The sequence below is a fragment of the Pan paniscus genome, chromosome 4 (genome assembly GCF_029289425.2).
Source record: "Pan paniscus chromosome 4, NHGRI_mPanPan1-v2.0_pri, whole genome shotgun sequence".
Classification (NCBI taxonomy): Eukaryota; Metazoa; Chordata; class Mammalia; order Primates; family Hominidae; genus Pan; species Pan paniscus.
This window is the reverse complement of record NC_073253.2, coordinates 133,413,610-133,427,013: the sequence shown is the minus strand read 5'-3', so window position 1 is coordinate 133,427,013 and position 13,404 is coordinate 133,413,610. Positions and strand designations below refer to the sequence as shown.

The 13,404-nt window shown below is 42.5% G+C and overlaps 1 protein-coding gene across 7 annotated transcripts in view; it reads left to right on the top strand.

Annotated features, from left to right (window-relative positions):
• Positions 1-13,399, top strand: part of BRD8 (bromodomain containing 8) — a 39,159-nt gene extending 25,760 nt beyond the window's left edge. For 5 of the 7 annotated variants that reach the window (XM_055112986.1, XM_055112989.1, XM_055112988.1 and 2 more), the window contains 7 exons: positions 399-677; positions 2,147-2,410; positions 3,361-3,518; positions 7,271-7,360; positions 7,904-7,972; positions 12,284-12,461; positions 13,000-13,399. In XM_055112986.1, the coding sequence (XP_054968961.1) occupies positions 399-677; positions 2,147-2,410; positions 3,361-3,518; positions 7,271-7,360; positions 7,904-7,972; positions 12,284-12,461; positions 13,000-13,092 (1,131 nt within the window). In that variant the 3' untranslated portion in view covers positions 13,093-13,399. Of the gene's footprint in view, positions 1-398; positions 678-2,146; positions 2,411-3,360; positions 3,519-7,270; positions 7,361-7,903; positions 7,973-12,283; positions 12,562-12,999 lie in introns of those variants that run through there. The other 2 variants (XM_055112985.2, XM_055112987.1) reach the window with 2 other exon arrangements.
• Positions 13,400-13,404: the final 5 nt, after the last annotated feature.

Here is a 13,404-nt window from a genome sequence, read left to right as displayed (position 1 = left end):
CCCCTCAATTTGTTTGCCTTACAGTTTAGTTATGGATGATTTGGGCTAGAGGAAAATAATTGAGCTAGCTATGCTCCAGTTCTTTCCCTTCTTTTGGTGTGAATATGAGGAATTCCAAGTAAAAATAATTATTAGGTAATATTAATGTCTCTATTATACTGTATTGTATGGTGTAATATCTCTGTTATACTGACATGGGGCTTTTTCTTTATTCCCAAAGACAAATATAATTTCATCTCATGTCTCCCTTCAGCAAGATTTTAATTCTTCCTAATGATGAATACTTGAATACAAATAAATTTCTGGCCCCTTATTTTTCTACTGAACTCGGGAGATGGAGATGCCTCAGGAATATTTATTTGAATGAATTTAATGCATTTTTTCCTGTGTATTTACAGATGGGACACGAGTGGGTTTGGCTGGATTCTGAACAAGATCATCCCAATGACTCTGAGTTGAGCAATGACTGCAGGTCCCTCTTCAGCTCATGGGACTCCAGTCTGGATCTTGATGTGGGCAACTGGAGGGAAACTGAGGATCCAGAGGCTGAGGAACTAGAGGAAAGCAGCCCGGAGAGAGAACCTAGTGAACTGCTTGTTGGGGATGGAGGCAGTGAGGAATCTCAGGAAGCGGCAAAGAAAGCCAGCCACCAGAACCTCCTCCACTTTCTCTCTGAGGTAACAGTGAGCTCTTATTTCCAAAGCTGGAAAAGCCTCAACTTTCTAAGAGAATGCTTATCCTTACATGCTTCTACCACTCTTAATATTGTTTACTAAAATATAAGCTCCACAGTGGCAGGGATTAAGTTCATTGCTATGTCCTCAGCACTTGGTGCTGATACAGAATATGCACCAAATACATGCTTTTTGGGCCGGGTGCAGTGGCTTACGCCTGTAATCCCAGCACTTTGGGAGGCTGAGGCCAGTGGATCACTTGAGGTCAGGAGTTCGAGACCAGCCTGGCCAACATGGTGAAACCCCATCTCTACTAAAAATACAAAAATGGCCGGGCGCAGTGGCTCATGCCTGTAATCCCAGCACTTTAGGAGGCCGAGGCGGGCAGATCACTTGAGGTCAGGAGTTCAAGACCAGCCTGGCCAACATGGTGAAACCCCATCTCTACTAAAAATACAAAAAATTAGCCGGGCGTGGTGGCGGGCGCCTGTAATCCCAGCTGCTCGGGAGGCTGAGGCAGGAGAATCACTTGAACCTGAGAGGCGGAGGTTGCAGTGAGCTGAGATCACACCATTGCACTCCAGCCTGGGCGACAGAGCGAAACTCTGTCTCTAAATAAATTAATTAAAATTAAAATTAAAATTAAAAAATTAGCCGGGCTTGGTGGCATGTGCCTGTAATCCCAGCTACCTGGGAGGCTGAGGCAGGAGAATCGCTTGAACCCGGGAGGTGGAAGTTGCAGTGAGCTGAGATCGTGCCATTGGACTCCAGCCTAGGTAACAGAGCGAGACTCCGTCTCAAAAGTAAAAAAATTAAAAATAAAAAAATACATGCTTTTTGACTGAATTTCTAATACTTCAGTCATTAGGGGCCTGGGTCATAAGGACTGCTTTATGAGTATCCTTGTAATTCATGCTTTTGGAGTTGTGGGAAGTTATACTTGCCCAAATTTTCCTTGAAGCTTAAAATGCTGTGACTTTAAGGTAGTATTTTTAAGTGTCATTACCTTGGTTAAGGGCTGAGGACCAGAAATAAACAGAATTGGACGGAGAGTTATATGTATGCTGTTATTGAACACATTTAGGAGACCCTAGATCAAGATCAGCAAGCATCCATTTCAAATGTTGCCACTTCTCTCTACAAGTGTCTGTGGTAGACAAAATTTTCAACACTTTATTCTAGACAGCCACTCCCAATTGATCAGAGTTGACAGCTGAGATGAAAAAGTAGAACATAAACTCCTGGAAGAGGCAAGAACCATATCTTTCTTGTTCACTGTAGTGTCCCCACCAACCAGCCTAGTGCCTGTGTATATAAGATATTTTGGCAGATTTTAGATGATTGTATTAATTAAACCATTTTGTCCTCTCAGACTTAGTCACTGTGACAGTGTTAGCATGTGGCATTGTTGATATGTGGATGATGATTTTCAGTGGTGTTCCTGTGCATCTAATAATAAACTTTGATTGCAGGTAGCTTATTTAATGGAGCCCTTGTGCATCAGCAGCAACGAATCAAGTGAAGGCTGCTGCCCTCCATCTGGTACCAGACAAGAAGGAAGGGAAATTAAAGCTAGCGAAGGAGAAAGGGAGCTCTGCAGAGAGACTGAAGAGCTTTCAGCTAAAGGAGACCCCTTAGTAGCTGAAAAGCCACTGGGAGAAAATGGAAAGCCAGAGGTGGCTTCAGCTCCCTCAGTTATTTGTACAGTTCAGGGACTACTCACAGAGAGTGAAGAGGTAAGAAAGTAACTTAAATCAGCTGTCTTGTTGGTCTTCTGCCTAGGGAAGCAGAACAGAGTAGTTAGAGCACATAGGCTAACTCCAGAAAGTTAAACTACCTGGATCCAAATCCTGGATTTAGCACCAGTTTTAGCTGTGTTACCTTTAGCATGTTAGTGAACATTTTAGAACTTCAGTTTTCTCTGCAGAAATGCAATAATAGCACCCTATTTTGTGGGTTTGCTGTGAGGTTTAAATGAGATAATTCATGTAAAGCACTTAGCACAGTGCCTGGCTTATAGTAAGCAATCAGTAAAATTTAGAATACCGTCATCATTATTAATATTATCTGGCAGGCGGGGTGCAATGGCTCATGCCTGTAATCCCAGTGCTTTGGGAGGCAGAGGCAGTAGGATCTCTTGAGCTCAGGAGTTCATGACCAGTCTGGGCAATACAGGGAGACACCATCTCTACAAAAAACAAAAAACAAATTAGCCAGGTATGGTGGCATGTTCCTGTAGTTCCAGCTACTTAGGAGTCTTGGGGGAGCCCAGGAGTGCAAGGCTGCAGTGAGCCATGATGATGCTACTGCACTCCAGCCTGGGCAACAGAGTGAGACCCTGTCTCAAAAAAAAAAAAAAAAAAATTATCTGGCCAGCTAGAGTAGTTAACTCCAGGGCCACAGGTGATCATGATGGTTTTTAAAGAATCCAATGAAAATTAGGCAAATAATGCTTTTCCATTTTGCTGGAGGTGAGTGGCACAGAGTCAAAGTCCTCCAGCAAGATTGTTACCAAGAACTCATTAACTTAAATCTAGTTAAGTCAGCTTTCTTTAATTTCTTTTGTAGCTTTATGTAATTGACCTCTTCTCACCTTAAGGGCAGCCTTCATTTACTCTATGCAAGTAAAATTACTATGCAGAAAGTAAATCTCCTTCTAAAGTTTCCTGTTTCCTGGCATTCTTAGGGGGAGGCTCAGCAAGAATCCAAAGGGGAGGACCAGGGTGAAGTATATGTGTCAGAGATGGAAGACCAGCCCCCTTCAGGCGAGTGTGATGATGCCTTTAACATTAAGGAGACTCCCTTGGTGGATACACTTTTCAGCCATGCTACCTCCTCAAAGCTGTAAGCATAGACTTTCATCCAAGTTTGTTAAGATTCATACTTCTGTTTATGCCTATTTGAATCATGAAATGGATTACTTTTATAAGTTAAATAAAATTAGAGTTGGAAAACACAAAAAATATAATTAATTAAGTATAATTTTAACATCATATAAATAGAAGTCTATATGCTCTCCTGTTATAAAACAAATATGTTTAATCAATATTAGGACTGTCTTTCAAGGCTAGGTGTGGTGGCTCACACCTGTAATTCCAGCACTTTGGGAGGCCAAGGCAGGAGGATCCCTTGATCCCAGGACTTTGAGACCAGCCTGGGCAACATAGGGAGACCGTGCCTCTACAAAATAAAAATTTTTAAAAAATTAGCCAGGTATGGTGTCACTTGTCTATAGTCTCAGGTACCCCGGAAGCTGAGGTGGGAGGATCGCCTGAGCCCAGGAGGTCAAGCTGCAGTGAGCCATGATTGTGCCACTGTACTCTAGCCAAGTCTGTATCACTCCAGCCTGGGTGATGGAGCTAATATTATACAAACTATGCCTAATATACAAACTATGGTGCTTTTTTTTTCTTTAATAGAGACAGGGTCTAGCTCCATCACCCAGGCTGGAGTGCAATGGGCACGATCATGACTCACTGCAGCTTGACTTCCTGAACTCAAGGGATCCTCCCACCTCAGGCTTCCAAGTAGCTGGGAATACAGCCATGGGCCACCACACCCAGCTGATTTTTTATTTTTTGTAGACAGGGCTGGCCTTGCTATATTGCCCAGGCTTGTCTTGAACTCCTGGTTTCAAGTGATCCTCCTACCTCAGCCTCCTAAAGTGTTGGGATTACAGGCTTGAGCCACTGTGCCTGGCCCAAACTATACCTCTTTTAAAAATATTAAAATAGATTTTATGAACTTGAAATGGAAAATTATTTTGATGGAGACAAGGGAGAGGATAAAAAAATTTTTTTTTAAAGAAAAAATTAGGCCAGGCGCAGTGGCTCACACCTGTAATCTCAGCACTTTGGGAGGCAAAGGCAGGAGGATTGCTTGAGCTCAGGATTTTGAGACTAGCCTGGGCAATATAGTGAAACCTCATCTTTACAAAAAATAAACAAAATTTATTGGGTGTGGGGGCATGCACCTGTAGTCCTAGCTACACAGGAGGCCAAGGCAGGAGGACTGCTTGAACTTGGGAGATGAAGGTTACAGTGAGCTGTGATCATGTCACTACACAGCCTGGGTGACAGAGCAAGACCCTGTCTCAGAAAACAAAACAAGAAATAAACGAAAAGAAAAAAATTATTTTGAAGTTTGTGATCTTTGTTTCTTTTTCACATCTCTTAGGGGATTGTTTATGTCAAGCTTGTCTAATCCCTAGCCTGCAGCCCAGGACAGCTTTGAATGTGGCCAAACACAAATTCTTAAAACATTATGAGATTTATGCACTGACCCTTTTTTTTCCCCTTTTTTTTTTTTCTTTTTTTTTTTTTTCCAGCTCATCAGCTATTGTTAATGTATTTTATGTGTGGTCCAAGACAATTCTTCTTCTTCCTCCAGTGTGGCCCAGGGAAGCCAAAAGATTGGACACCCCTGGTTTATGCAATTGTCACATTTTTGTATAGATAATTATAGGACTAAATAACACATTTTCAAATCTTAATGGGGGCTGTTTTTTTTTAACAGGAAACCAAAAAATATTAATTTTTTTTTGAGATAGGATCTCACTCTGTTGCCCAAGTTAGAGTGCAATGGCATGATCTTGGCTCACTTCAGCCTCTGCCTCCTGGGCTCAGGTGATCCTCCCACCTCAGCCTCATGAATAGCTGGGAACACAGATGTGCACCACCACAACCAGCTGATTTTTTTGTATTTTTGTTAGAGACAGGGTTTCATCACATTGACCAGACTGGTCTCAAACTCCTGGACTCAAGCGATCCCCTGCCTTGGCCTCCCAAAGTCCTGGGATTATAGGCATGAACTACCGCATCTGGCATGAAGTGAATTACTTTTTAAAGCAGAAAAACAAAGTTGTTTTTATCTGTGACTCCTGGCCTCAAGTGATTCTCCTGCCTCAGCCTTTCAAAGTGCTGAGATTATAGGCATGAGCCACTACGTCCAGCAAAGTTATTTTTGTTATGGTAATAAATAAATTGTTCTTTTTCCAGCCTGTGTCAGATCCATCTGTTGAGATAATATAGTATGAACTGTTTTTTTTTTCTTCAGTATATCCCAGATCCACCCAGTTGTCTGTGGAAAGGTAAAACTAATAATTATTCTAGTGTTTTTTTGTTTAAGATATACAGCTGAACCATGCATATATTTATATATGAATATATATATATATTTTTTTGAAGAGCAGATTCCTTTTTTTTCTCATAGAGACGGGGTCTTGCTTTGTTGCCCAAGCTGGGTCTTGAACTCCTGGCTTCAAGCAATCCCACCTCAGCCTCCCAAAGTACTGGGATTATAAGCCTGAGCCACTGTGCCCAGCCTAGATTTCAATTTTTGGTACACAAATAGGATACAGTTTAAAATGTAGATTGGTGAGGAATGCCTTCATTTGCTTTTCTTTAACTCCTTAAGTATGAGCAATAGAGTGCAGAGATGACATATTGTGACTGTACAAACAGCAGGAAATCTGCAATCTGAGACTTTTTTTTTTTTTTTTTTTTTTGAGACGGAGTTTCGCTCGGTCGCCCAGGCTGGAGTGCAGTGGCGTGATCTCGGCTCACTGCAAGCTCTGCCTCCTAGGTTCACGCCATTCTCCTGCCTCAGCCTCCCAAGTAGCTGGGACTACAGGCACCCGCCACCACGCCCGGCTAATTTTTTATGTATTTTTAGTAGAAACGGGGTTTCACCATGCTAGCCAGGATGGTCTCAATCTCCTGACCTTGTGATCCGCCTGCCTCGGCCTCCCAAAGTGCTGGGATTACAGGCGTGAGCCACCACGCCAGGCCCAATCTGAGACATCTTATCTCATGACAGTTCATGGTCTTGGATGGTAAATTCCACATTCTTACCTTACAATTTAGATTAAATATGAAATCTTTATTAGAAAGCAGTAGATATCCAGCCTGGGCAACGTAGTGGGACCTTGTCTCTACAACAAATACAGAAATTAGCTGCAGGGCCTGGTGGCATGTGCCTGGAGTCCCAGCTAATTGGGAGGCTGAGGCAGGAGGATCGCTTGAGCCCAGCAGGTTGAGGCTGCAGTAAGCCATGATCACACTACTGCACTCCAGCCTGGGCAACAGAGCAAGACCCTGTCTCAAAAAAAAAAAAATTGGCTGGGCATGGTGGTTCATGCCTGTAATCCCAGCACTTTGGGAGGCTGAGGCGGGTGGATCACTTAAGGCCAGGAGTTTGAGACCAGCCTGGCCAACATGGCAAAACCCCGTCTCTATGGAAAATACAAAAATTAGTTGGGTGTGGTGGTACGCAACTTTAGTCCCAGCTACTTGGGAGGCTGAGGCAGGAGAATCGCTGGAACCCGGGAGGCAGAGGTTGCAGTGAGCTGAGATCATGCCACTGCACTCTAGCCTGGGCAACAGAGCAAGACTCTGTCTCAGAAAAATAAAATTAAAAAATTAAAAAAGAAAACAATAGATATTAATAACTAAGTCTGCTTGGCCAGATAAGGGGAGATAAAAAGCTTCAGATATTAATTAGGAGCATGTCTTAAGAAAACCTCATTACCCACCTGGGGGAGATAGAATATTATTTGTGAAGTTACTGTCTCTTTTCTTCATGTTTTATCCTCATAGGACTGATCTAAGCCAGGATGACCCTGTTCAGGATCATTTGCTATTTAAGAAGACTCTCCTGCCAGTCTGGAAGATGATTGCCAGTCACAGGTAGGTCTCCAAAGTGGTAATAGGATTATGTTCAGAGCTGAAGCAGTAATACATATTGGGGTTTAAGCATAAAAGGAGATATGTTCATCCCTCAAATGAGCCATACTTGAAAGGTAGATTCTGTATCTAAGCCCGATTTATCCCAAAGTACCCACAGCTGCTTTCACAAGTCTGTACAAGAAATAGTTGCTGTGCCATTTGAGTTGCCTCTAGAAATTGGTTCCTATTACATGATAAAATTTATATTTAAAATGTATATTCTTCTTTTCAATCTGGTGGATTCTCTTTTTTCACAGAGACAGGGCCTTGGGAACTTTGAACAAATTTCTGAGCCCTAAATCAGTATATTGTAATAATAGTTAAATATTTTATAGTTTTGTGTTTTTTTTAACTCTCTGGCAAGGGGGAACAAATAGATTTTTTCCTAATGGTGCTGACAGTCTGCATTCCCCTAAAGGAAGTCTACTAAGAACTGAGCTACTCTTCTCCTTCAGAGTGCCTTGCCAGGGTTTCTTTATCCTCTCTGGGTTTGTCCCTTAACAGGTTCAGCAGTCCATTTCTGAAGCCTGTGTCAGAAAGGCAGGCCCCAGGGTACAAGGATGTGGTGAAAAGGTCAGTGAAAAAGGGGTCAAGAAAGGTTGGTTGCTTTTATATCTGCCTTTTCATTTTTTATTTCCTATCTGTTAGATTATTTTTATAACTTACAAACTCAAGATATGTTTCATAGCCAAACAAGTTTATAAAGTTATGATGAGCTCAGTATCATATCTTCATTTAAGAAGGAATGCAGGGAACAAAAGGATGATATAGGCTTTTTATTTTGTACTATTGACTTTTAAGTAATATGATCCATTCTATATATATATATATATTTTTTTTTTTTTTTGACAGGGTCTCACTCTGTTGCCCAGGCTGGAGTGCAGTGGTACAGTCTTGGCTCACTGCAACATCCTCTTCCCAGGCTCAGCTATTCTCCAGCCTCAGCCTCCCAAGTAGCTAAGACTACAAGCATGAGCCATCACGTCCGGCTAATATTTGTATTTTTTGTAGAAACGGAGATTTGCCATGTTGCCCAGGCTGGTCTTGAACTCCTGAGCTCAAGCAATCCACCTGCCTAGGCCTTCCAAAGGCTGGGATTATAGGTGTGAGCCTTGGTGTCCAGCCTGATCATTAATTATAATCTTAAATTAGCCTTTGGTTGTTTTTGACACTATTCTTTTGGAGCAAAACTTTAAAAGGAACCCTGTATTTATTCAGTTAGTTATAGGTATAGTAAGGCACAGATGTGGATCCAAATGGAAGTTATGAACATTGGTTGATTGTAGTATTGTGTCCGGAACTGGTTCCTTCCGGTGGGTTCTTGGTCTCGCTGACTTCAAGAATGAAGCTGCAGACTCTCGTGGTGTTACAGTTCTTAAAGATGGTGTGTCCAGAGTTTGTTCCTTCAGATGTTCAGATGTGTCCGGAGTTTCTTCCTCCCGGTGGGTTTGTGGTCTCGCTGAGTTCAGGAGTGAAGCTGCAGACCTTCACAGCGAGTGTTACAGCTCTTAAAGGTGGCGCCTCTGGAGTTGTTCGTTCCTCCCAGTGGGTTGGTGGTCTCGCTGGCTTCAGGAGTGAAGCTGCAGACCTTGGCGGTGAGTGTTACAGCTCTTAAAGGTGGTACATCCGGAGTTGTTTGTTCCTCCCGTTGGGTTCGTGGTCTCGTTGGGTTCGTGGTCTTGCTGGCTTCAGGAGCGAAGCGGCTGACCTTCATGGTGAGTGTTACAGTTCATAAAGGTAGTGCGGACCCAAAGAGTGAGCAGCAGCAAGATTTATTGCGAAGAGTGAAAGAACAAAGCCTCCACAGTGTGGAAGGGGACTCCAGCGGGTTGCCACTGCTGCCTTGAGGGGCCAGCTTTTATTCCCTTACTTGGCCTCCTCCACATCCTGCTGATTTGTCCATTTTACATAGTACTGATTGGTCCATTTTACAGAGTGCTGATTGGTCCATTTTTATAGAGTGCTGATTGGTGCGTTTACAAACCTTTTTTGGTGCGTTTTTACAGAGTGCTGATTGGTGCATTTACAAAGCTTTAGCTAGACACAGAGCGCTGATTGGTGCATTTACAAATGTTTAGCTAGACACAGAGCGCTGATTGGTGCGTTTTTACAGAGTGCTGATTGGTGTGTTTACAAACCTTTAGCTAGATACAGAGCACTGATTGGTGTGTTTACAATCCTTTAGCTAGACAGAAAAGTTCTCCAAGTCCCACCCAACCCAGAAGCCCAGCCAGCTTCACCTCTCAGTATTTTGGGATTTTATTTTTATTTTTTATTAAAAAAAAGTTTTTTGAGACAGGGTCTCACTCTGTTGCTGGAGTGCAGTGGTGCAATCATGGCTCACTGCAGCCTTGACCTCCTGGGCTCAAGCAATCTTCCCACTTCAGCCTCCGGAGTAGCTGGGACTACAGGCATGTGCCACTGCACTTAGCTAATTTTTAAATTTATTATTTTTTAAATTTTTACTTACTATTATTTTTTGAGACAGGTCTCACTCTGTTGCTCAGGCTGGAGTGCAGTGGCACATTTCTTGGATAACTGAGCCTCAACTGCCCAGGTTCAAGCAATCCTTCCACCTCAGCCTCCCTAATAACTGGGTCTAGAGGTGTGTGCCACCATGCCCGGCTAATTTTTGTATTTTTTGTAGAGATAGAGTTTCACCATGGTGCCCAGGCTTGTCTCAGACTCCTGGGCTCATGCAGTTCACCCACCTCCGCCTCCCAAAGTGCTGGGATTACAGGTGTGAGCCACTGTGCCTGGCCTGATATTTTTATTATAATAAAATATTTTCTTTGTTTGAAATGTTATTAATAACTTTATTTTTCTTCAGAATATCACTGAGGAGGAATTTTTAATTTTTTTGTAGATATGGGGTCTCACTAGATTGCCCAGGTTGGTCTTAAGCTCGTAGTCTCAAGCAATCCTCCCACCTCAGCCTTCCAAAATGCTGGGATTACAGGCAGGTAATCCTAGCCTATTTTGGATTTTTTTTTTTTTTTTTTTTTTTTTTTTGAGACAGTCTTGCTCTGTCACCAGGCTGGAGTGCAGTGATGAGATCTCGGCTCACTGCAACCTCCGCCTCCCGGGTTCAAGTGATTCTCCTGCCTCAGCCTCCTGAGTAGCTGGAACCACAGGCACACGTCACCACGCCCAGCTAATTTTTGTATTTTTAGTAGAGACAGGGTTTCACTATGTTGGCCAGGATGGTCTCAATCTCTTGACCTCGTGATCCACCTGCCTCGGCCTCCCAAAGTGCTGGGATTACAGGCTTGAACCACTGTGCTCGGCCTATTTTGGGTTTTTATAGCATAGGTCATCTAAAATGCTGTCATAAACCTGTATGGTAATAGAATGTAAAAGATCATGATAGGACCTTTGGAGAGTCACTAGTCTGTGCTGCAATAGCACAATACCACAGGCTGGATAATTTATAAATAATAGAAATCTATGTTTCTTTGTTTTGGTTCTGGAGGCTGGGAAGTGCAAGATCAAGGCATTGGTAGTTTTGGTGTGTGAGGTGGGTTACTCTCTGCTTCTGCTTCTAAGATGATGCCTTGTTGTTGTATTCTGCAGAGGGGACGAATGCTGTATCCTCACATGGCAGAAGGGACAGAAGGATAAGAGGGCACTCTCTTCGATATGGAGCCCTTTTATAAGGATGCTAATCCCATTCATGAAGGCAGAGCACTCATGACTTAATTACCTCCCAAAGGCTCCACCTCTTAATACTGTTGCACTTGGGATTAAGTTTCAACATGAATTTTGGAGGGGATACCATCATTCAAACAGCAGAGACAATGATACCATCATTCAAACAGCAGAGACAAACTTCTTTAGGAATGAGGAAACTAAAGCTCAGAGGTGCTTGGTCATGACTTGCTCGTGATCAACCAACAGTTAATAGCAGAGCTAGAACTAAGCCCCAGATTCTTACCTGCAGTTCAGTCTTCTTTCTACACTGCTGTGCCTTCTCTTATATATCTACTTTCTGTGTCTCATTAATATTGTCTTAATATTCACTTGATCCTTTTTTCATCTCCATGAAAGGAGAAAAAAATTATTCTTAGCTTTTTATTTGTGCAGTAAGAGAAGTAGATGAAATAATATATGACTATACATTGTAAACAGCAAATAACTACTGTGTGATAAACTGATGATTGGTGCTGTTTACAACTTTGATACCTGGGGCCAGCACTCCTCCTCTGATAGTAGAATATAGTGGCTTGACCTGTGGGCTCTGGAGTCAGGCTGCCTCTGAATTGGAATTCAGGCTGTGTGCCTTTCAGTGAGTACTTAACCTCTTTAGATTTCAATTTCTTCATCTGTGAAATGGAGATAATAAGGCCGGGGGCGGTGGCTCACACTTGTAATCCCAGTACTTTGGGAGGCCAAGGAAGGTGGATCCCCTGAGGTCAGGAGTTCGAGACTAGCCTGACCAACATGGTGAAACCCTATCTCTACTAAAAATACAAAAATTAGCTGGGCATGGTGGCGCACGCCTGTAATCCCAGCTATTCTGGAGGCTGAGACAGGGGAATTGCTTGAACCTGGGAGGTGGAAGTTGCAGTGAGCTGAGATTGCTCCATTGCACTCCGGCCTGGGCAACAAGAGTGAAACTCCGACTCAAAAAAAAAAAAGATATTAATGATACCTACCTTACAGGTTTATTGAGAGGATTAAGTGAGTTAGTATAGAAATACAGTGTTTGGCCTATTGTAAACAGGCAAATATTAACTGCTGTTGCTATTTTATTATCTGATGAGGGTTGTTATCTTTGCTACTGTTTTCATTAAGAACTGGTTAGTTCTTCAAGAGAACGTGTTAGGTTATCATATGTTCCACATGAAGGTTTGATTTTCTTTGTTTTTTCTTGGCCACCTGCAGACCCATGGACTTAACTAGCCTGAAGAGAAATCTCTCTAAGGGTCGGATTCGCACCATGGCCCAATTCCTGCGAGACCTGATGCTGATGTTCCAAAATGCTGTAATGTACAATGACTCTGATCATCATGTATACCATATGGCTGTGGAGATGCGGCGAGAAGTCCTGGAGCAGATTCAGGTGCTGTATGCAGATACCTGTAGCCTCTGGAATCTTGATTTCAGAATGCCTGTGAGAATAAAGGTGATTTCGAGGTGACTGTGTTCTCAGAGTTTATTTTTAAAGGTGAGTAAGGCCCTGAAGGATTGATAATGTGCCTGCTGGTTTGGAAAACCCTGAGCCTCAGTAAGTCCAGCTCTGATAGTGAAGTAGTCTAGGAATGCAGGCAGCAGTGAAGAGCTCTCAAGAGAGCTGAGGATAGACAAGTAATGGGAATTCCCGCTTCCAGAGCCTCAAGTCAAGGGCTAAACTCCAAAGAGGCTGGAGTCACTGTGTATTTTTTGGTTGCTTCATCTGTTGTTATTAATGTACGTTCACACTTTCCCATCTTTAGGGGATAAGATATAGTAGCTAGAAGACATTTGTGGGTTTCTTTTCTGGGTAGCATCATACTTTAAAGAAAAAAGTATAGTTGAGTCTATTTGCCAAAAAAATAAACTTGCAATACTTTAGTGTTTAAGGTTCATAATAGCTTGCTATGTGTTCCTTAACCCTTTAGGTACTGAATATCTGGTTAGACAAAAGAAAAGGCTCAAGTAGTCTGGAAGGAGAACCAGCTAACCCAGTGGATGATGGAAAACCTGTTTTCTAACCTGGAGCTGCTATCCTGACTTTTTCTAGAGTTTGAATCTCTCGCGGAACTCTGACCTAGAGAGGATCCTGGTACTTCTTTGCCATGTCCCTCATTTTCTTTTCCAACAAGAATAATACCTTAACTCACAACCAACGAGTCAAAGATGCATGTGGACATAATATAAAGAAAAAAAGGGGAAGCTGAGGTTTGGATTTATGCCATAAATGTTGCCCACATCTTTGTTCCATCGGCTTGATTTAAAGACAATTCCATTAGATCTTTTCTAAGCCTTTTACTCTATAAATAAATGTATTTACACAATAGGAATAT